This window comes from Cyrtonyx montezumae, unplaced genomic scaffold (assembly GCF_038088225.1).
Source record: "Cyrtonyx montezumae isolate F1298 unplaced genomic scaffold, pur_monq_1.0 scaffold_8, whole genome shotgun sequence".
NCBI lineage: Eukaryota > Metazoa > Chordata > Aves > Galliformes > Odontophoridae > Cyrtonyx > Cyrtonyx montezumae.
Genome location: NW_027072089.1, coordinates 90,238,153 through 90,261,454, shown reverse-complemented (window position 1 = coordinate 90,261,454; position 23,302 = coordinate 90,238,153). Strand labels below are relative to the sequence as shown.

Here is a 23,302-nt window from a genome sequence, read left to right as displayed (position 1 = left end):
CACCAGAGCTGAGTACAGGAGGATGATCACCTCCCTGCTCCTGCTGGCTACACTATTTCAAATACAGGCCAGGATGCTGTTGGCCTTCTTGGCCACCTGGGCACACTGCCGGCTCATGTTGAGCCGAGCATCAACCAACACCCCCAGGTCCTTTTCCTCTCTACATTCTTCAAGCCATTCTGCCCCAAGCCTATAGCATTGCATGGGGTTATTGTGGCCAAAGTGCAAGACCCGGCACTTGGTCTTATTGAACCTCATCCCATTGAGCTCAGCCCAGCTGTTCAGCCTATCCAGATCCCTCTGAAGGGCCTCCCTACCCTCAAGCAGTTTGACACATCCTCCCAACTTGGTGTCATCTGCAAACTTACTGAGGGTACACTCAATCCCCTCGTCTAGGTCATCAATAAAGATATTAAACAAGATGGGCCCCAAAACTGACCCTTGGGGGACACCACTCGTAACAGGACACCAGCTGGACTTAACTCCATTAGCCACTACCCTCTGGGCATGGCCCTCTAGCCAGTTCTCCACCCAGAGAAGAGTGAACCTGTCCACACCACGGGCTGCCAGTTTCCCCAGGAGAATACTGTGGGAGACTGTGTCAAAGGCCTTACTGAAGTCCAGGTAGACTACATCAACAGCCTTTCCCTCATCTACCTGTCTGGTCACCCAGTCATAGAAGGAGATGAGGTTGGACAAGCACGACCTGCCCTTTGTGAACCCATGCTGGCTGGGTCTGATTGCCTGGTTGCCATGCACGTGCCGTGTGATCTCCCTCAAGATCATCTGCTCCATAACTTTTCCTGATACTGATGTCAGGCTGACAGACCTGTAGTTCCCCGGGTCTTCCTTACAGCCTTTCTTGTAGATGGGAGTCACATCAGCAAGCCTCCAATCTTGTGGGACCTCTCCAGATAACCAGGAATGCTGATAGATGGCAGAAAGCGGCTTAGCAATCACCTCTGCTAGCTCCCTCAGCACCCTTGGGTGGATCCCATCTGGTCCCATGGACTTGCGGCAGTTCAGATGGAGGAGCAGGTCTCTGACTGTCTCTGCTTTTATCACAGGGGGTGCATTATGCGCTCTGTCCCAGACTTCCAGGTCAGGGCAAGTACTCTGTGGACAACTGCTCTGTCTATTAAAGACAGATGTGAAGATGGCATTGAGAACCTCAGCCTTTTCCTTATCATCTGTGGTTACATTCCCTGCCTCGTCGAGTAAAGGAGAGAAATTCTCCTTAGTTCTTCTCTTGCTGTTAATATATTTGTAAAAGGGTTTCCTGTTCTCCTTTACAGCAGTAGCCAGTCTAAGTTCAAGCTGGGCTTTCGCATTTCTAACTTCCTGCCTGCAAATCTTGGCCAGTTCTCTGTAGTCACCCCAAGTAGCCTGTCCCATCTTCCAGAGGACATAGACTCTTCTTTTCTCTTGGAGTCTCAACAAAAGTTCCCGGTTCATCCGCACTGGTCTTTTTCTCCTCCGGCTCAACTTACAAGACTCTGGGACAGCCTGCTCCTGTGCCTTTAAGATTTCCATCTTGAGGAGCATCCAGGCTTCCTGGACCCCTTTTCCCCTCAAAAGCGAGTCCCAAGGGACCCTTGCAACAAGCATCCTGAACAGGTCAAATTCTGCCCTCCGGAAGTCCAAGGTAGCAGTTTTGCTAGTCACCCTCTTGATATCACCAAGAATAGCAAACTCCACCATTTCATGGTCACTCTAGCCAAGACAATCTCCAGCCTTCACATCTCCTACTAGTCCTTTCCTGTTAGTGAAGAGCAGGTCTAGCAAGGCATCTCCCCTGGTAGGCTCTTGCACCAGCTGTGTCAGGAAGCAATCATCCACACATTCTAGAAATCTCATGGACTGCTTCCTCTTCGCAGTGTTATATTTCCAGCATATGTCAGGGAAGTTGAAGTCCCTCATGAGAATGAGTGCTGGCCATCGTGCAACATCTATGCGTTGCTTATAGAACACCTTGTCTACTTCTTCATTCTGACTAGGCAGTCTATAACAGAACCCCACCACGATGTCACTCCTAAAGACCATCCCCCTGATCCTTATCCATAGAGACTGTACTTCATCATTTCCAACCTCAAGCTCTTCAACATCAAAACACTCTTTGATATAGAGAGCTATGCCACCACCCTTTCTTCCCTGTCTATCCCTTCTGAAGAGCTTGTAGCCATCAATCCCAGTATTCCAGTCATGGGAGAGGTCTCACCATGTTTCTGTAATAGCCACAAGGTCATAGTTAGCCTGCCTCACAGTGGCTTCAAGCTCTCCTTGTTTATTGGCCATGCTGCATGCATTGGTGTAGATGCACTTCAGCTGAGATATCTGCCTCACCTCTTTCTCCAGGACAGCCTCCTTAGGCTCTTTACAACACTTAATTGAGGTTGAGGAGAAGTGGATCACTCCTTCTTGTCACTCACGCATTGCTTGCACCTGAGCTTCCTGGGTTAGCCATGCCTTCTCACTTCATGCTTAACCATTGGTTTAGTCTGTGACCTGGGAATTTCACTGCAGATCTTATCAAGCTTTATACTGAAAGTATATCATCATGATTGTCATGGTTTTATGATTTTTGGTATTGGCATTCCACATCATAACATCCTGTAGTGCATTTAGAGTTAAAGAGTTAATGCTCCAGCTCCGTGGATCATCGATAATTCCAGGTATACCTGTCTCAGAAGAGAAGAAGAACTCCATTCCCCAGAGGACTTTGCGATGCTTTGCGTTCTTACGTGTTTACGCTCAGAGGGAAAGATAAAAACTGTCTGCAGTCACGGGACGCTCTCTTTCCTTTGGGGTGGACTCAGCAGTGGGTGCTCGCTGCCGTCCGCCTTCAGCGTTAGCGTAAGGCCTTCGGTTTATCAGACACACTCTCTTGCTCATTTTATTTATTAGCTTTAATTCCAATTATATTGTATTATATTGTGTTATTCTGCTTTCTGATATCTATTTAGTAAATTAGCTTTCCTCGTCAGATCGTTGCCGCTGTTTTGTTCCTAAGTCCATCTCCCTTTTCCCTTTCCCCCTTCCCCTTTCCTGGGGCGTGGGTCCGTGGGTCCCCCACACCAATCATCCCGGAACCGGGACGAACCTGCCCGTAAACCGTTGACAAACTGCCAAGCTGACATCCTGAACATAGGTAAAGACCTGAAAAGAGTACTTGGAAACCAATCCAAATGCCGCATAATCTGTCACGTTAGCCAGGGTGTTTAGGCAGGAGGTATGTAACCCCCTCAGCACACTAAAGTAGCTGTATGCACACATTACTCCGGTGCTGAACATGAGGAGCTTAAAAAGACTCCAGCATGCTCTAAGGTACATGAAAAACCTTAGTCCACTTAGCACCAGATTTACAATGGAGTACAAATACTGCATTGCCTGCATTCTCCACCAATAATTGTCACGGTGTTATCCGTGACAGTGACCCAAGGGAAACAGAGAAGGGAGAGAGGAGAGAAAAAGAAAAAAAAAAACTGAGTCGGTGGCCACGCGGCTGCCCGAGCAGTGCCGCGCTCCGGGGGGAGGGGGGAAAAACAGCGGGAAGAGATGAGTCTACAAAAAACAACGGCACGATCTGAGAAGGAACGGTGACTTTACTAAATCTAATAAAATTTAACAATTGAGAGAGAGATAAAATTTCCAAACCAAAAGCTGTGAGCTTACGTTAAGGAGGAAAACTGCAGGGGAAGCACACGTGCTGAACCTCCATGGCAGCCCAGAGGAACGTGCCCAGGCAGAGCGCCGCCTGGCATCCGCCGCGGAGCTCCGCCCCTCTGCTGCTCCCAGCAGCATTAACTCCTTCACTGCTGCATGATGCTCTGATGTGGAATACCGGCATCTAAACCACAACAATCTGAAACAACTGAATGTTTCAGGGGAAGTTTCTCTCTGGAGCTTTACAGCAACGGTCATTTTTGTAATGCGTAATATGAAAGTGCCAAGCATGTGTATGTAATTTCTCACTTTTTTTGCATGTTCATAGCATTTTAGAATGTCTGAGAGGAATTCGTAGTACCTGGGTGAGGTAGGCAACATCCTTGGTGGGACATCTTCTCACTTACTTCAGTATTCCAGATCAAGAGTAATGGGTATTTCCGTTCTTAAAGACTTTCTCAGATATGTTTTATTGAGGATGTCTTCCTTCAGAGACTGATTTTCTTTGCCTTCTTTTGCTGTCAGGATCACTTGAAAAATAAGATGTAGCATTGCAAGCCAGGTCTAAGAATGTCAAAGTCTGAGGAGTGCATTACTCTGTACTTTATCTTTTTTTGTTAGATTTGCTGACATACAGTGTTCAATATTATTACAGTGTAGATTGTGAGCAGTGCTCAGACCTAGGTAATATTCTTTCTTTATTTAGAGACGTCCTGATCAGTAGGAGGAGAAGGAGCTGTGCTATGCAGCACTTTGCCACCATGTGGAAAGATTTTTTCTTATAAGGAAGAACCTAACTTTCTCCTTAGCAAGAGTTTTAATTAGTGTTCTGAATTACCTTTTGGTGGAATATTATCTTTAGCTTAGGTCAATCTGACAAAAATATCTGTATTACACTCAAGATGTTTTACAATTTATTCTTCATAAACATAATAGAATATAAGTGTATTTCCCTCTTTCTTCTCCTGCTTTTACAAACTGATTCTTCAGAGGTGTATGGATTGTGTCCTTACAGTGGTGGAACGAGTTCAAGCCATTTGCTCCCTTTGCAGATCAGTTATTTACATTTTTTTTTACTTTAGTTTATCTGGAAAGATGGGAAAGATCTGAATTGTCAAGACTATGTTTTTTGGTTCTGCTCCTCCTTCTGCCTTCTACTTCTAGGTGAGGTTGTGGTCTGTACCAAACCAAAAGTAACCCCTAAGATAGCTACAGAGTTTTGAAGTTTCAGAATATGAATCTACTTGCCTTTTTTTTCTCATTTTGTAAGCTCTGCTGTTGAAGAGCTGAAGACAATGAGTGTATTAGATATTGCACATTTTGTCAATTTCTGCTGTTGTAACTAGGATGACAACTCTAGCCGAGAAGTTAAAGTGATAGTTTTCTGATACAGATTATTGTATAGGACCTTTCAGAAATGGTAAAAGGAAAGTACTTATGTTGATTCTAGTATATTCTACTATAATTATGAGACTGAAATATTCGTTTTGGCGTTCTCTTGACGCATATAACATTGTACATGCATTAAAAATTCCTCTTCTACTGCTGCTTTTGGGATTTTTTTTTTTTAGCATTCACTCTTTATTCCAGCAGATATTTTTTGCTCCTTTCTTATGTAATCCCCTGTGACTCATTTAAATAAGCATGTAGAATAGAAGGAGTTGCGTGTTTGAAACCACTTAATGATCCCTAGTTTGTATATGTGTATTCCTAGCTCTTCCTATTCAGGGTTCTTCTGAGCCTCTTTTCATACTGCAGGATTTTGGAAAATGAGATGCTTCACTGTGCTTTTCTGAAAACAACTGTGCAGTGGAAATGGGCAAGATCTGGGCATACTATCACAAATTAAAATTTTGTCTGAAAAGGCTACGAATAGGAGTGCTTACAGTATGAAAGTGAGGAAAAATGTCAGTAAATAATTACAAGTATGGAACCTTTTTCTTTTTTTTTTAATCTCAGGAGGAAGGAGAGGATGACAAATACTAAAACACTGGTCAATTAAAGGGGAAGGAGCTGTGTTTATTTTGTGTAGACCTTTGCTTTCTGGTTTGACCAGAATTATGGAATTCTGCTTTCTCCTGCTTTTTTTTCTTCTACTTGTCTGTGAGAATAGAGCATTTGTTCTGTAGAATCATTTTCATTCTTCATTTCTTTAGGAAGCAGGATTTTTGAAGAGAGGTAACAGGAAGGTGTATGCTAGGAGTCATTATTCTATCTTACTGTAATTACACTGGAATCCAGTAAGAAAACTTCCGTTCTTGAGTTTTTGGAAGAAGCAGCAATGTATGTTCCTTGTGGGTGGATTCATATGAATGTAGTTGTGCCTTAAAGAAGTAAAAGGTTATCTACTACTAATAAGGATGAAATATCTTTGAAGACTGTTTTATTTGTTAAGAGGCATGTAAACAAAGGTGATGACAGAGCCTTTATTTGAGGTACAGGCACTATAGAACAAGATATTAGAGAAAAGGGGAATTAGCTTACCCCTCCCAGCAACCATTTGAGTTAAGGAACGCAGCCGCCTCTCATTCCAACTCTGGCATGCCAGAAGGAAGAGAGCAATGGAGGGCAACCTGTGCAGGCTCTGAGCGTATATGTGCTCCTGGAAGCACAGCCAGAAGCACCACTGAGAGGGAGAATGGGCAGGTGGATCTGAGCTGCTCCGGTCGCTCAGATGCTCATTTACTGGTTCAGGCTGTGACCAGGCAATCCCATTGCTGGGTCTGCCATCCCTTGGTCCCTCGTTCAAGTCCTGCAGGGTTGCATAAAGCCTATTGGTCCACCCCTGCAAGGACTGTGAATCTGCTTTCAGAGAAGCCTTCAGAATTCCATATCTTTCTATTAAGCCTGCTCCTGTTGGATTATATGGCAGGTGAAACCGCCATTCGATGTTGCTGTCAGGGACCCAAGGGAAACTGAGAAGGGAAAGAGAAAAGAAAGAGGAAAAAAAACCAAAACAAACTACAAACTGCAGTGGCCACGCAGCGGCCTGAGCGGGGCGAGGGGGGGGGGGGGGAACGGAGGGAATAGATGGGTCTACAAAAAGAAAACAACGGCACGGTCTGAGAAGGAACGGTGACTTTACTAAATCTAATAAAATTTAACAATTGAGGGAGGAATGAAGTTTCCAAACCAAAAGCTGTGAGCTTATGTTAAGGAGAAACTGCAGGGGAAGCACACGTGCTGAAGCTCCAGGGCAGCCGAGAGACAACGCGCCCAGGCAAGGTGCCCAGGCAGAGCGCCGCCTGGCATCTGGTGCGGAGCTCCGCCCCTCTTCTGCTCCCCTACAGCATTAACTCCTTAACTGCTGCATGATGGTCTGATGTGGAATACTGGCATCAAAAGCCACAAAAACACAACATTCCACCCCTTATTCCACATCATCACATCATGCTTAACACATATCTATACAGAACCAAAACAGTAATAACATAAATTACATACAAACATAAATACATACACATATATACATGGAATTACAGACTGCGTTCACCCAGCATCAAATTCCCTTGTGGGACACACTGGACGTCCCCATTTTTATCCATTACCCACCAGGTGCACCCAGGTCCTTGTGCACAAACGGTTCCACGGAGGGGTTTGCCCTTTCCAGAGGCTGGAAGGACCCACACTGCTTTTCCCAACATGCTCCTTACATGTACCAAAGGGGCCTTATATCCCTCTATGGTCTGTAGGGAGCTGGACTGTGTAGGACCCTCTCAATTGACTGATACCCTAGTGTTGACCAACCAGGTGGCTTCTTGCCAGATGCTTCTCCCAGTGCTTAAATGTACCAACACCCATTGCTCTCGACGTGGATTTAACAACCTGTTGTAGTGCTCGATATTACCAGCAGCTGGTGCATGGTAGGGGATATGGTAGATCCATTCAATGCCGTGTTCTTTGGCACAGATATCCTCAAGAGAATTTTTGAAATGAGTCCCATTATCGGACTCAATTCTTTCCGGAGTACCATGTCCCCACAGGACTTGTTTCTCGAGCCCTAAGATGGTGTTTCGGGTGGTAGCATGGGGTACTGGTATGTCTCAAGCCACCCAGTGGTCGCCTCCACCATGGCGAGAACATAACACTTACCATCGCGAGTTCGTGGCAAGGTGATATAATCAACCTGCCATGCCTCCCCATATTTATACTTTTCCCATTGCCCTTCCTGCCAGAGGGGTTTCATCCTCTTGGCCTGTTTAATTATGGCACATGTGTCACAGTCATGGATAACCTGTGCAACGGCATCCATAGTTAAGTCCACCCCTCGGTCTCTAGCCCACTTATAGGTCGCGTCCCTTCCTTGATGGCCTGAGGTCTCATGGGCCTACCGAGCTAAAAATAGCTCTCCTTTGTTCTGCCAGTCCAAGTCTATCTGAGACACCTCAATTTTGGCAGCTCGATCTACCTGATGGTTATTTTTCTGTTCTTCAGTAGCTCGATTCTTGGGCACATGAGCATCTACATGACGCACCTTTACACCCAACTTTTTTGTTCGGGCAGCAGTGTCTTTCCACAGTTCAGCAGCCCAAATAGGTTTACCCTTCCATTGCCAGTTGTCCTGTTCCCACTGCTGCAACCACCCCCATAAAGCAGGGGCCACCTCTCCCGTTCAGCCACATCTAAGGCCAGCTGGACAGCCTTTACCTCCGCAAATTGGATTGACTCTCCTCCTTCGGTGGCCTCTGCAACTCGTCGTGTGGGGCTCCACACAGCAGCCTTCCATCTGCGATGCTTCCCAACGATACGACACGATCCATCAGTGAACAGGGCATATGTCTTTTCATTTTCTGTTAGTTCATTATATGGTGGAGCCTCTTTAGCACCTGGTTGTTTTGGTTTTGATGCCGGTATTCCACACCAGAACATCATGCAGGCAGTTAAGGAGTTAATGCTGTTGGGAGCAGATGCTGTTTGGAGCTCCGCACCAGATGCCAGGCTGTGGTCTGCCTGGGCGCACCCCGCTTGCTCGGCTGCCATGGAGGTTCAGCACGTGTGCTTCCCCTGCAGTTTCCTCCTTAATGTTAGCTCATAGCTTTTGGTTTGGAAATTTTATCTCTCCCTCAATTGTTCAATTTTATTAGATTTAGTAAAGTTACCGTTCCTTCTCAGATCGTGCCTTTGTTTTTGTAGACCCATCTCTTCCCGCTGTTTCCCCCTCCCCCCTGGAGCGCGGCTCTGCTCGGGTGGCCGCGCGGCCACTGACACAGTTTCTTTTTCTCTCCTCTATCCCTTCTCGGTTTCCCTTGGGTCACTGTCGTGGATAACACCGTGACAGTGGTATCTCCTCTGATGGTGATGTTCCATATCTCTTGCCTTCAGGCCAGTCTATGATCACCTCCAGGATTCCTGGACGGTTGAGGTTCCCCATCTGAGCTCGCTGTGTAATCAGTGCAATCCACTTACTCCAGGTGGCACTGGTAGCATGATGGGTGGGGGGAACCTTTCTTTTGAACGTCCAATTCAGCACTGGCAGTCGAGGTGCCAGGAGGAGCTGCGTTTCAGTACCAATTACTTCAGAGGCAGCCCGAACCCCCCCGTATGCTGCCAAAATCTCCTTCTCAGTTGGAGTGTAGCACTCCTCTGAACCCCTGTATGCTCTGCTCTAATATCCATGGGGTCGGCCTCGGGTCTCCCCAGAGGCTCTAAGACTCCAAGTGGGACCTTTCTTTCCAGCAGCAGTGTAGAGGATGTTTTTTACGTCCTGTCCCATCCGTACTGGCCCCAGGGCCACAGCACGGGCTATCTCCTGCTTAATTTGCTCAAAGGCCTTCTGCTGTTCAGGACCCCATGCAAAATTATTCTTTTCTCGGGTCACCTGATAGAGGGGGCTTACTATGAGGCTGTAGTTTGGGATGTGCATCCTCCAAAAACATACTACACCCAGAAAAGACTGTGTCTCTTTCTTGCTAGTGGGTGGTGACATACTGGTGATTTTGTCAATCACATCTCCTGGAATGTGACAACGTCCATCTTGCCATTTTACTCCCAGGAACTGAATTTCTTGGGCAGGTCCCTTCACTTTGTTCCATTTAATAGCAAAACCAGCACCCAGAAGAATTTGGATTATTCACTCTCCCTTTTTAAAAACTTCCTCTGCTGTATCACCCCACACAACGATGTCATCAATGTACTGGAGGTGCTCAGGTGCCCCACCCTGTTCCAGTGTGGTTTGAATCAGCCCGTGGCAAATGGTTGGGCTGTGTTTCCACCCCTGGGGCAAATGGTTCCAGGTGTACTGAACGCCCCTCCAGGTGAAAGCAAACTGTGGTCTGCACTCTGTGGCCAAAGGAATAGAAAAGAACACATTGGCAGTGTCAATGGTGGCATACCACTTGGCTGCTTTTGACTCCAGTTCATATTGCAGCTCCAACGTATCTGGCACAGCAGCACTCAGTGGGGGTGTGACTTCATTCAGGCCACGGTAATCTACCGTCAGCCTCCATTCTCCACTGGCTTTACGCACCGGCCATATGGGGCTGTTAAACGGTGAGTGGGTTTTGCTGATCACTCCCTGGCTTTCTAGCTGGCGGATCAAGTTATGAATGGGGAGCAAGGAATCCCTGTTGGTGTGGTACTGCCGTCTGTGGACTGTTTTTGTAGCAATAGGTACCTGCTGCTCTTTCACTTTCAGTACCCCTACAGCAGACGGATCTTCTGACAGGCCAGGTAAAATAGATAGCTGCTGAATGTTGTCTGCACCTACAGCAACTATTCCAAAAGCCCATCGGTATCCCTTGAGATCCTTGAAATGTCCCCTTCTGAGATAGTCAATACCGAGTATGCATGGAGCCCCCTGTCCAGTCACTATGGGGTGCTTCTGCCGTTTCCAGTCACTATGGGGTGCTTCTGCCAGATTTCACCAGTGAGGCTTATTTCTGCCTCCAACACAGACAGTTCCTGAGAACCCCCAGTCACTCCAGAAATATGAATCAATTCTGTCCCTTTATAACTCGAGGGCATTAGAGTGCGCTGTGCACCACTGTCCACCAGTGCCTTATATTTTTGTGGCCCTGATGTGCCAGGCCATCTAATCCACACAGTCCAACACACTCTATTATCCCTTTTGCCCCCCCTGGCTGAGGGCAGGGCCCCTCTATTGGTTTCCTGCAGTGACGGGAGCAATTTCGTTGGTGGTTGATCTCTACTGTAGTTCTCTCACCCGTGCTCGCAGTGTAGGGGTGGGTTTTTTATGCCACTTCCTCATGTCCTCTCCATTTTCTCATAAGAAGCTCCACATGGCCACACATGACATGGTGTTACTGCTGTCATTTGCTCGAGTAGAGAGGCGGTGGCCTTTGGTGGCCAAGACTTTCATCAGTTTCATCAATTGCTTCACCAGATTCTTTGGGTCATGCTCGTCTTCATCAGGTGTTTCCAATACTGAGACAGGTTCATCCCTATTCATCAGTAATGACAGTTTCTCCAGTATAGTTTTCTGTGTTTCTTCACTTCACCTACTTCTTCTGCTACCGTTGACACAGCTGCAATGGAAGCATGTGATGGAGGAAACTGTTGTTCAAAGTTTTGAAGTGTAATAATCAATTCATAAACTGGGAGTCTTCTGTCTTGGCCCTCGAATCTATGGAACACTGCTACCAGTGTACTTGCATACCTGTCTGGTGCTGTTTTTGAGAGTTTCCGATATACATCGGGTGTACACCTTACTTTCTCAGGATCATGGTCCTGGTGTGGATTTTTAGGGACGAAATTGGGATCATACAGCATCTCTACTACAGCCGTTTCTCTCAAAAATTGGATGCCTTTCTCCACAGTATTCCATCTTTCCACCTTAGGCTCCAGATTTTCTTTGTAAGGATATCTCTCCTTTACAGGCACTAGTACTCATTCCCAGAGGGTAGCGACTCCATTTAGACATCTGCTAATTCCTCTGTCGATAGCTGGGTCTCGAGCAATGCTTCCCAGTTGGCAGGCTTCGCTGCCATCTAGGGACATGCTGCTGGCACCACTGTCCCAACACTGCAGCAACCAGGTGACAGTAGATTCACCCGAGCACCGTACAAACTCCTTTCTTGAACCCTGTATTTCAGTTATCTTTAGGGGCCGATGAATAGTGGCAACAGTGACTTCATCATCATCGCTGTCCATGTTTCCATGTCTCTCACTCTTAGTGGCCTTTTTTAGGGCCCCTCGCCTGGATCTTCCTCTTCTTTCTCTGCTTCTTCTTCTTTTTGTTCTAGGCATGAGGACACCCGTGTCCATTTCTGGCCTTCCAAAGGGGCAAACCGACATTGATGCCAGTGCTTCCTGTGATTGGTCAGGGCTAACTTCGAGGTTTTCATTTTTGCTTTGGACTTTGGTTTGGAAACCATTTCTCTCCAGAATATCAATTATAGCTTGATAAGCACAAGCCAAACCCCAAACAATCCGTTTCTTCTCAGATCTTCCTCAGTCACATGGCTCCTTACCTAAACACTCACTGAATTTCTCAGGATCCCACAGGTGCTCAAGATAAAATTGCATAACACTGGGGTTCCCCACGCTTCTAATTTCTTTCCTAATTTTTTCCTCCCCTGCCATTCAGCACTCTCTGGTTTTGAGGAAGGCTTCCTCCACATGATATAGATTACCAAGAGTGCATTCAGAAAAACAGATAACACAGTTGCCAGGGTAGCATCCTGAACATAGGTAAAGACCTAAAAAGAGTACTTGGAAACCAATCCAAATGCCGTATAATCTGTCACATTAGCGAGGGTGTTTAGGCAGGAGGCAGGTAACCCCATCAGCACACTAAATTACCTGTATGCAGATATTACTCCAGTACTGAACATGAGGAGATTAAAAGACTCCAGCATGCTCTAAGGTACATGAAAACCCTTAGTCCACTTAGCACCAGATTTACAATGGAGTACAAATACTGCATTGCCTGCATTCTCCACCAGTAATTGTCACGGTGTAGTCCGTGACAGTGACCCAAGGAAAACCGAGAAGGGAGAGAAAAAAGATAGAGGAAAAAAAAACAAACTGCAGTGGCCACATGGTGGCCTGAGCCGGGAGGGGGAAACGGAGGGAATAGATGGGTCTACAAAAAGAAAACGACGGCACGATCTGAGAAGGAATGGCAACTTTACTAAATATAATAAAATTGAACAATTGAGAGAGATGAAGTTTCCAAACCAAAAGCTGTGAGCTTACGTTAAGGAGGAATTGCAGGGGAGGCACGCGTGCTGAAGCTCCATGGCGGCTGAGAGGAAGGCTGAGAGGAACGGCGCTGGCAGAGAGCCGCCTGGCATCTGGTGCGGAGCTCCGCCCCTCTGCTGCTCCCCCACAGCATTAACTCCTTAATAACTCCTGCTGCATGATGTTCTGGTGTGGAATACCGGCATCAAAAACCACAAAACCACAACACCCACTTTTGCACAGTTGTACACATGAGATGTTTACCTTGGTCACTTTTGATGATCTCAGGAGTCTTATATGACATCATCAACTTAGAGCTTTAATTGTATAGTCTTGGTTTGCCTTTGCTACAGGATAGGCTTGCATCAGTCCACTCCCTGTGTCAACACAGGTTAGGGCATATCTGGCCCCTGTGTATCTGGACCTATGTAATAGATCTGCCATTGTTGTGAAGTATTGTGCCCTCTAGTGAGATGGGCCGTTGTTTCCGGCAGAGGTCTTTGTCTCACCTGTGACCAAGCATCACAGTTCTGACATTCCTAGACAATATCTTGTAACAGTATGGGCAGCCCCCATGCTTTAACTGCTGCCTATATGGTTTTCTGTCCTGCATGTCACCATTTCTGATGCAAACAATGGGCAAAATCTTCTGCTGATGTATTTCCTAGCCATTAAACTCAGGCCAGTGTGTCAGCTTCATCATTGCCTGTCAACTGCAAGGGTTGATGTACAGAAATGTGGTATGCTTGTATAGTCCTGTGCCTAAACACGTTCCATATATCAACCCATATATCTTTGCCCCAGATAAGCTCGGCATGGGTAGCCCAATTCTGAGTGGCCCACTGCACTATCCTGAGTGTGAGCCCTTCGTAGGCTGCCCAGCTATCCATGCAGATATTCAGTGCGCCGTTGCCCTGCTCTTGAGTTATCTCCATCCATACAGCTCGTAGCTCAGCCCACTGGCTACTTTGTCCATCCCCTTCTTTGAACCATATTGTTTGAGTCAAGAGATGGTATGCGACAGCTCGCCACCTACTTGGGTTCCCTCTGCTGGATCCATCTGTGTACCAGGCATCTTCTGGAATAGGGTATTTCCCTTCCTGTATGGGACTCTTCTCTGGGCGAGTGACGGTTATTTCCTCAGGTGTTTCACTGTGATATGTTACTGGGCCAAGTATCTGATTCAATTCTTCTTCAGTGGAGATGATGACAGGTGGCTTATCTGACTGAGGTAGGCAGCCCAGCGTGCTACTGTTCGTGATTGGCCACCCCTGTCTTAGGAATGTAGGTTAGATCTTTCACCCACCCCTGAATTGGCAAAGTCATTTTAACAATAACCTCAGCAGTTTGAGTTATTGGTTCTATTACCTGCAGTGCAGAATAGGTAGCCAATAACTGCTTTTCAACCATGCTGTACCTTTCTTCAGCTCCATGACAAACCTGTGACCAGAACGCAATTGGGGTTCAGATGGAACTCTGGTGCTGCCACAGCCCTCAGCCAAACCCTTCTTGAGCTACATGCACGGCTAGTTCAGCTGGAAGGGTTGGATAGAAGTACCCAGCACCTAGGCCTGTTTAACAGCTATTTTTGCCTGATGGAAGGCCTCTTTTTCTGTTCTACCCCTATCCCATACTTGACCGTTTTTTGTTAATTGATATAGAGGAGTTGTGCTAAGTGGGGTATAAAGGATTGCCAGTATCCTAGTATACCCAAGAACTCCTGCAACTGTTTTGGCATTGTGGGAACTGGGAACACTTGAATCTTACCTGTGATTGCACTGGGTAAGACCTTAGTCTTACCTGACCAGAAAACATCCAGGAATTTAACTGATAGCCCTGCTCTTTTTGTGGGTTTATAGCCCATCCTTTGTCCTGAAAATAAGTGGTTAATGATGGTACTGCTTTCTCTAATGCCTCAATTGAGTTGGATGTCAGCATCAGATCATCAACGTAATGGTACATTTTGATGGTAGATGGTTTGTTCCAATTTGCCAAGTCATGCGCTATCAGGTTGTGGCAAAACGTAGGTGAATACATGTATCCCTGAGGTAGGACTTGAAAAGTCCACTGCCTGCCCTCCCATGTGAATGCAAACTGGTCCTGAGATTCCTTAGCAATTGGAATGCTGAAAAATGCATTGGCTAGATCCAAAACGCAGTGATACATTTCTGTTTTTCTACTTAATGTATCCATGAGGGAAGCAACATTGGGTATGGCTGCGTGTATAGGCAGAGTGACTTTATTTAGTTCTCTGTAGTCTGCCATCATTTGCCATGTGCCATCTGACTTCCTGACTGGCCATATGGGGGAGTTGTATGGGCTGTGTGCAGGTCTGATAATCCCTACTCTCTCCAGCTCCTGTACAGTCTTGGTAATTTCTTGCCCACCTGGGAATCTGTATTGCTGTGTGTTTGTGATCCAGCGTGGTTGTGGCAAACAAATAGGCTCAATTTTTGCATGGCCCCTTAAAATTGCCTGCACCACCCAGGTACTAATACATCTTTCCCTTAGTCTAAACTCTCCCACAGTGGTTTGGAGAGTCAGACCCCTCAAGATGTCTATCCCCAATATGTAGTCCAAAACTGGAGCAATAGACACCTTGTACTCCCAGGATGGAAGATGCCCAACCCCTGGTTTCAACCATGTTTGGGTTACGGGGATCATCTGCTCCCTGAACCCACCTATCATAGCCTTAGGGCTGAGGAATTTACTTGGGTCACCATATATGATTAAGTTTCTGCTCCAGCATCTACCAGCGCCATCACTTGTTGTACATTCTTTCTGGACCAATGAATAGTTATTTCAACATAGGGTCTGTGGTCTCCTCTAGAGACCCTAGTCCTGGGGAGCTTTGGCTCCATCATGCCATCAGCTCTGCAGTCCCCAAGTTTTTTTCCTCCAATGGCTCGACTGGGGCTGCCCAACTGCCTGACAAGGGACCATTCAGTCTTTATGAATTTATCTTTCCTCACACTCCTGTCCATATTTTCATGAATGTTTCTTTCCTCACACTGACGCTCTTCATTACTGCCAAATAACAAACTCCTGAAACAAAGCTGTGTGTTATGAAATATAATTAAATATTTAATATAATATGCCAACTTAAAAGGGCAGTGTCCTTGTTAATAGCTAGGTATAGTGATCATATAATTAAAGCAGATTATTCTGACTAATCAATTCATATAATGAAGTGATACTAAACTGGTCTTCTGTAAGACATATAAAGTCCTAACGTGAGGTAACTGTCTATATTTTGTAAAGTAGATTTTTTTCCTCTTCTAACAGAGTATGTATTAATGGAAAAAATAGAATTTTAAAAAATTTGTTCTTGCTCCTTGGTAAAGTAGGAGACTTGTAAGCTCTAATGAAGTACTGCTGATGTCTTTAACTTGATATCATAAAAATTTTTATTAACCTGCTTTCTCAACTATTACTCTCATAAATTGTTTGTTTGGTTTTTTTATACCTGCTTTCTATGTCTTTATATAGATTCACTAGTTAGCTCTCTTAATTATTTCTAATGCTTTTCATCTTTTTTATCTACAGATAGTAACAGTGGTTGGAGATGCCCAGCTTGTCAGAATGCTTCTACACAAGTTCCTAAAACTTACACTTGTTTCTGTGGTGAGTTTCTTGATTGCTTTTGCAAAGAACAGGCTCTGTTCTTTTCTTTGTTTTTCTTTCTATTTGTTATTTAATTTTAAATTCTGGCAGTGTTGCATCTTTGCCTATATCCTTGAAATTTAAGTTTGTTAAATAGCGATATGGGAAGGCTGCTCTACAGAGAATCAACCCCTTATCTGTTGCTTAAAACATCTTAACAAAAGAAGGAAAGAATCATGTTTCCATATAGTCATATAAAAATTTTTACTATAATTGTACTTCTATCCTAAAAGCTTTCCTTCTGTAGGTTTCAAATAATTTGTGTTGTTTTATTTTTATGTCACAACGCTACAAAATAATACACAGTTCACACATGTAACTGGTGTTACTATGAGAATACAAATTGACTGTATAAACTTTTAACATTGATTTAGCAATTTTGTCATTTATATTATCAAAGACATACAGGTTTAGTAGAAAAGAGTATTCAGTTTTATGTAGATATGCATTTATTTTTTTCAGTTAATGTACCACTAGTAAGTTTCACCCTAATTACTACCAAGTGGGACATTTTGAGATTAAGCCAGTAACTGGGATTTAATGAACTTGCCCTAAAAAACCTAAACTTATGCTGTAATGGGTAATTTTACGTACAGTTCTCCTTTTCTGAACAGTTCAGTGTGTTAATTTAGAGCAGTGTAATTACAGGGAAGATATTTAGAGTTATTGTAACAGTTGTTTTTGTTTGAAATGTGTGAAATCCTAAAAGTATAGGTAGAATGAAAGTTTTTATTCCAAATGAAAATTTTAAGATAGGCCATCCATCTGCGAAGTAAAAAGGAGATTCTGCTTAAACTTAGAAATTGTTATATAGTTTTGGGAGATCTGCAGTTGGAACCTCAGTTTGTTCCCAATGTCAGTATTAGCGGGATGCTGTTGAAAACTAAATCTTTAATCTATGCATAAGTTTATATTTAGTGGCATTTGGACTTAAGCAGTTGCTTATGTTATCTTCTATATGTTGCAGAATACTAAGTTTGTGTTGAGTGTAATCAGATTAATTGTGTTGGTTTTTGTTTTTTCCCCCCCCTTCATTGCACAGAGAAGTTCCTGTCTTACTTTTCTTTTGAATCTTCCAATTTTCATTTCTTTTCACTGAAAGAATGCCCAGGTGAATTAAGCAATCCATACTGTTTACTCAGTTCCTAAATTGCTACTTAAAGTCTAAATGAAGAAGTAATAAATGAGATAAAGCGATTTGTAACTAAAAAAAAAACAAAACCTTTTTTTGTTGTTGTTGTTGTTTTGTTTTTTTTTCCCAGAGAAAGTCAGTACTGAAAATGAAAGTTCTTCTATCTGGCATGTTATTTCTCGCAGGTTCAGTACTGTACTCAAGCCAGTAAATATGTTTTTGGCATTGACTGTTTTCTAGGTAAGGTAAACAATCCAGAATGGAATAGAAATGAAATTCCACATAGCTGTGGGGAACTTTGTGGAAAGAAGAGACAGTGTTTGGACTGTCCACATCTTTGTAACATGTAAGTAAATGTAATGTGAATGCATTGAGAAGGTATGTTGCAGAAAGCAAAGATAAGAACTTGGTGAAGGAAGATCTTCCTGCTGTAAGTGAAGATCAGGTTTGAGGCCATCTAAGGAACCTGAAGGTACACAAGCCCATGGGACCCAATGATATCTGTCCACAGATTGTGAGGGAACTGGCAGATGGAGTTGCCAAGCCACACAGTCCATCATATTTGAAAGGTCACGGCAGTCTGGTGAAGTTCCAACTGATTGGAAAAGGGGGAACATAACCCTATTTTCAAGAATGGGAAAGAAAGAAGATCCACCAGGAAAGTATAGGCCCATCAGTTCCACCTCTATGCCTTCCAGTATTGTGGAGCAGGTCCTTCTGAAGGCCCTACAAAGACACAGGGAAAAACAAAGATGAGGCAATTGGTGGTAACCAACATGGCTTTATCAAGGGTAAGACATGCCTGGCAAATTTGGTGGCCTTTTATGATGGAGTTACAGTGTCAGTGAAGAGCAACTGACATTATCTGTCTGGACTTGTGCAAAGCATGTGATACTGTCCTGCATGACATCCTAGCTGCTAAATTGGAGAAAAAAAGGATTTGATGGATGGACCACTCACAGGATAAGGAATTGGCTGGGTGGTCACACTCAGAGAGTTGTGGTCAACAGCTCAATGTCCAAGTGGAGACTGGTGATGAGTGGTGTTCCTCAGGGATCAGTGTTGGAAATGGTGTTATTTAACCTCTTTGTACGCAAGTGAAACAACGTGGCTTTGTCTGGAGGCCCTGGCTTTCATTATTGTGTTTCAACATCTAGAAGCTCTTTTGCTGAAGGTCTCCTATCAAAACAATAGTCTTGCAACATGCTCTATAATGCTACATCCACACTATTCACAACATTTAAAAGCTATTACAGTTTTGCAAGCAAGAATTAATCACATAATACAACAATTCAACAACTATATTTGTAAAATATGCTAGTAAAGTATACGGTATTTCTATTTTTTTCAAGTCAATTATTTCTAAGAGCAAGTTACAAAATACATTGTGCTCTACCTTTCAAATCAAGTGTTTCAAATATTCATGGAATCATAGAGTGGCCTGAGTTGAAAAGGATCTCAAAGATCATCTAGTTTCAACCCTCCCCCCGTGCTATGGGTAAGGTCTCCAACTACTAGACCAGGCTTCCCAGAGCCACATCCAGCCTTGCCTTGAATGACTCCAAGGATTGAGCATCCATAACCTCTCTGGGCAACCTGTTCCAGTGTGTCATCACACTCTGAGTGAAAAACTTCTTCCTAGTATCTAACCTAAATCTCCCCGTCTTAGTTTAAAACCATTCCCCCATGTCCTGTCAGGATCAACCCATGTAAATAGTCATTCTCCTATACCCTTCCTTCAAGTACTGGAAGACCACTGTGAATTCGCCCCAGAGCCTTCTCTTCTCCAAGCTAAACAAGCCCAGTTCCCTCAACCTTTCTTCATAGGAGGGGATGCTCCAGCCCTCAGTATACGCTGGACACTTCATGTCGGAATTATAGTATGAATGAGGATGCAGTCTACCACCATCTGCTTTATCAAAAAACTAGGAGAAATCTGGTTCCTTCTCACTGTGTCAGAGAGATTGAGTTGGAGATATGAAACTTTATCATCTAAATGGATCCTTAGCTGTCCATCATTCTGTTTCCTCCACTGGAAAACTTCAGCAGATGGAAAGATCATCATCTATGTCTGGACGAAGGTTTTTCTCAAGAGAGTAGTCAAGGGTGGACTTGTCATCAGGGCTAGAGGCAGTGTTATTGTACTTGCTTGAATGTAGCTGTTCTCAGAAAACTTCTTTGTTAGTGTTTCTTCATTTAGATTGTGGGTCTTCATCATTCCCTCTTCTCTTATGTGACATCAGGGGAATGCTATTTTCATAACTTTGTAGAAGGATGCTTGTATTTCCTCCATCTGATGTATAGATGAAATGTGCAGAACACAGGAGGGTGTTGGAGTCACCACTGTAATGGTGATCTAAACTTCAGCCACTTTCGAGCTACAGGAGGCTTTTGCAATTGCAGGCTCCCGTCCTTCTGGGGTACTTCAACCAGCCTGGCACCTGTTAGAAAAGTAGCACAATGAGCTATAGTCAGTCTAGGAGGCTCCTTGAAAATGCACTGAGTTTAACTTCTTGAGCCAAGTTATAGTTAGCCCCACAAGGGATCCCCCTGCATCCCGCCTGCAGTACTGGACTTGTTGCTTACCAATGCAAGTGAACAAGATTGGAGGCTGCCTGGGCTGTATTGACCATGCAAGGTTGGAGTTCACCATCTTGAGGGATATCAGACTGACAAAATCAGAATGCTAAATTTTAGGAAAGCCACTTTCCAGCTCTTCAGGGACTTAGTCAACAAAACCCCTGGGAAACTATCCTTAAAGACAAAGGAGTGGAGCAGAGCTGGCAGATCTTTTTAAGGAAACTTAGGGAGCAAGAGCTCTCCTTCCCCAGGTATAGGAAGTCAGGAAGGCAAGAGACTGGCATGGCTGAACAAGGACCTACTAGAGCAATAAGAGCAATATTAGCAATAATAGAGTATTGCTAGAGCAATAATAGAGCAATAAGAAAGTGCATAGACAGTGGAAGCAGGGACAGATACCCTGCTAAGAGCATAGAGATGCTATTTGGCTGTGCAGGAATTAGGTCAGGAGGGCCAAGGGCCAACTGAAACTGGACTTGTCAAGGAGTACAAAGAGAAAGAAAGGCTTCTACAGGTATGTAAACCAGAAAAGGAAAGTCCAGGAGGGTGTAGCTCCCTAGTGAGCAATACGGGCAAGCTGATAGCAACAGACAAGGAGAAGAATGAGGTGCTCAGGAACATTTTATCTCAATCTTCACTGTCAATTGCTCTTCACAAACCCCTTGAGTGGACAGGATGGAAGATAGCAACTGGTGGAGCAAAATCAGGTTTGTGATCACCTGAGAACCTTGAACATCCATAAGTATATAGGCAAGATGTATCCCAGAGTCCTAGGAAAATTAACTGATGAAGTTGCTAAGCTACTCTTGGTGATATTTGAACAGTCATGGCAGTGGGGTGAAGTCCCTGGTGACTGGAAAAAGGTGCTGTCACACCCATTTTTAAGAAGTGTAGAAAGGATCACCCAGTTGAGGCTGTGAGACTTACCTCACCTCTCCTTGTCTTATCTCTGTGCCAGGGAAGATCATGGAGTGGATCCTTCTGGAAACTGTTAAGGCACATGGAATTTAGGGAGGTGATAAGAGACAACCAACATGGCTTCACCAAGGGCAAGTTCTTCCTGATCAAGTTGGTGGCCTTCTATGGTGGCATAACTATGTTGATGGACAAAGTAAGAGCTGCTGATGGTGCTTGTCTGGACTTCAGTAAGACTTTTGACATAGTCCTTTACATCTTCCTTCTTTCTAAATTGGAAAGATGTGGATTTGATGGACAGACAGTTCAGTGGTCGAAGAACTGGTTGTGAGGCCTTACCCAGAGTGTGATGGTGAATTGACTGAATGTCCAGATAGAGAACAGTGACAAGTGGTGTCCTTCAAAGGTCAGTACTGGGAATGATGCTCTTTAATATCTTCGTCAGTGACATCAACAGTGAAATCGAGTTCATCCTTAGCAAGTTTGCAGATGACACCAAGCTCTCTGGTGAGCTTGATAGCCCTGAGGGATGGGATGCCACCAGAGAGACCTAGACAGTCTCAAACAGTGGGCCCAGGAGAACCTCAGGAGTTTCAACAAATCCAAGGGCCTTGCACCTGGGCTGTGGCAGCCCCTCCACTTTCAATACAAGCTGGGGAGTGAAAGAATAGAATGCAGCCCCGCTGAAAAGGACTTTCTGAGTACCGGTGAATGGCAAGCTGGACATGATAACTTGATAGCAAGCTATTTTTATGTCTTTAATATTACATAAGTGTGATACATAAGTGTGTGTGGTGCTGCCCTGGGTTCCCCTCGACACTTGTCAAGGGTATTTTTAGTTTCCAAATTAGCAGTTTTTTTCCATTATAACCTGTGCAGATCTTCCATATTTTCTTTCAGCTAGAATCAAAAGTGTTTCCTTAGGTGTTGTGACATTGTGGCTTTGGATTTCAAGTTATTTGTCATTGCTTTTATAATTGTAAGGGATTACTGAAATTGGTGCTCAAATTTCAAAACTTAGGTTGTAGAGAGTGTTTCTTCAGGCTACTCTTGTCTACAGCTGGTTTACTTCAATCTGTTGATCCCTTTGATAATTATTTTTGATTGAAGTGGTATTTTGAATACTCATTTATATTACAGATTTTTGTTTTGGCTATGTTTATATTTGTTTGTTTTAGTAGTTTACTGACTCTCATCCATGTGTTTTCAATCTTTATTTTTTTAAGTGAAATTGTGTAGGTAACATTGTTTGTGTTAATCTACTTTCCATAGTGTAGTTTTGGGATTTTTGTTTTCCTGCGCTATCATATCAGATAAGCTTTAATTTTTGCCATGTTGTTAGCATTTTGCTATGTGACAACATTTAGTTAGACTGTTGCCCTAAGTGTGACATTAGAGAATCAATTTTGGTGAAAACGAGTGAGGCTAACTTACTGTGTTTTAATAATAAATATGTAAGTAATATTTGCTTTGGTTTACTGGAATGAGTTAGAGATTATAATTGTCACGGTGTTATCCGTGACAGTGACACAAGGGGAACAGAGAAGGGAGAGAGAGAGAAAAAAAAACCACCAACTGCACTGTCGGTGGCCAGGCGGTCACCCGAGCAGAGCCCTGCCCTCCAGGGGGAGGAAGGGAGGAAATAGATGTTGTCTACAAAAAAACAAACAAAAAACACCAACACAAAAATAAACAAACAAAAACAACAGGACGATTTGAGAAGGAACGGTAACTTTACTAAATCTAATAAAATTGAACAATTGAGAGAGGAATTAAGTTACCAAACCAAATCTGAGAGTTTGCGTTAGGGAAGAACTGTAGGGGAAGCACACGTGATGAGTCTCCGTGGCAGCTGAGAGCACGGCCCTGGCATCCGGTGCGGAGCTCCGCCCCTCTGCTGCTCCCAACGGCATTAACTCCTTCACTGCTGCATGATGGTCTGATGTGGAATACCGGCATCAAAACCAGAAAACCACAACATTAATATAAACAGGTCAGTGAGCAGGCAAGCAGCTCCTCTAAATGAGAGTGATCTGCTAGCCTTTTGCTCATGTTAACTGTGGCATGCTTCAGAAAATGAGTTCTTTTCACGTTTAAATACACTGAAATCCATTTTTGATTTTTAGGTTCTTCATCAGTCCAGCATCTAGCTTAAAATATAACAAAATGTTCCAAATAGTAAATATAATGACAAACTTGAGCTTTTTT

At 44.1% G+C, this 23,302-nt stretch overlaps 1 protein-coding gene across 3 annotated transcripts in view; it reads left to right on the top strand.

Annotated features, from left to right (window-relative positions):
- The window catches only part of NFX1 (nuclear transcription factor, X-box binding 1), an 88,001-nt gene that overhangs the window by 19,098 nt on the left and 45,601 nt on the right, over positions 1–23,302 (top strand). For all 3 annotated transcript variants that reach the window (XR_010623187.1, XM_065753003.1, XM_065753004.1), the window contains exons 4-5: positions 16,351–16,428; positions 17,840–17,945. Coding sequence is in view for 2 of the 3 variants with exons in the window: in XM_065753003.1 (XP_065609075.1) it covers positions 16,351–16,428; positions 17,840–17,945 (184 nt within the window). In the remaining variant the exon portion in view is untranslated. The remainder of the gene's footprint in view (positions 1–16,350; positions 16,429–17,839; positions 17,946–23,302) is intronic.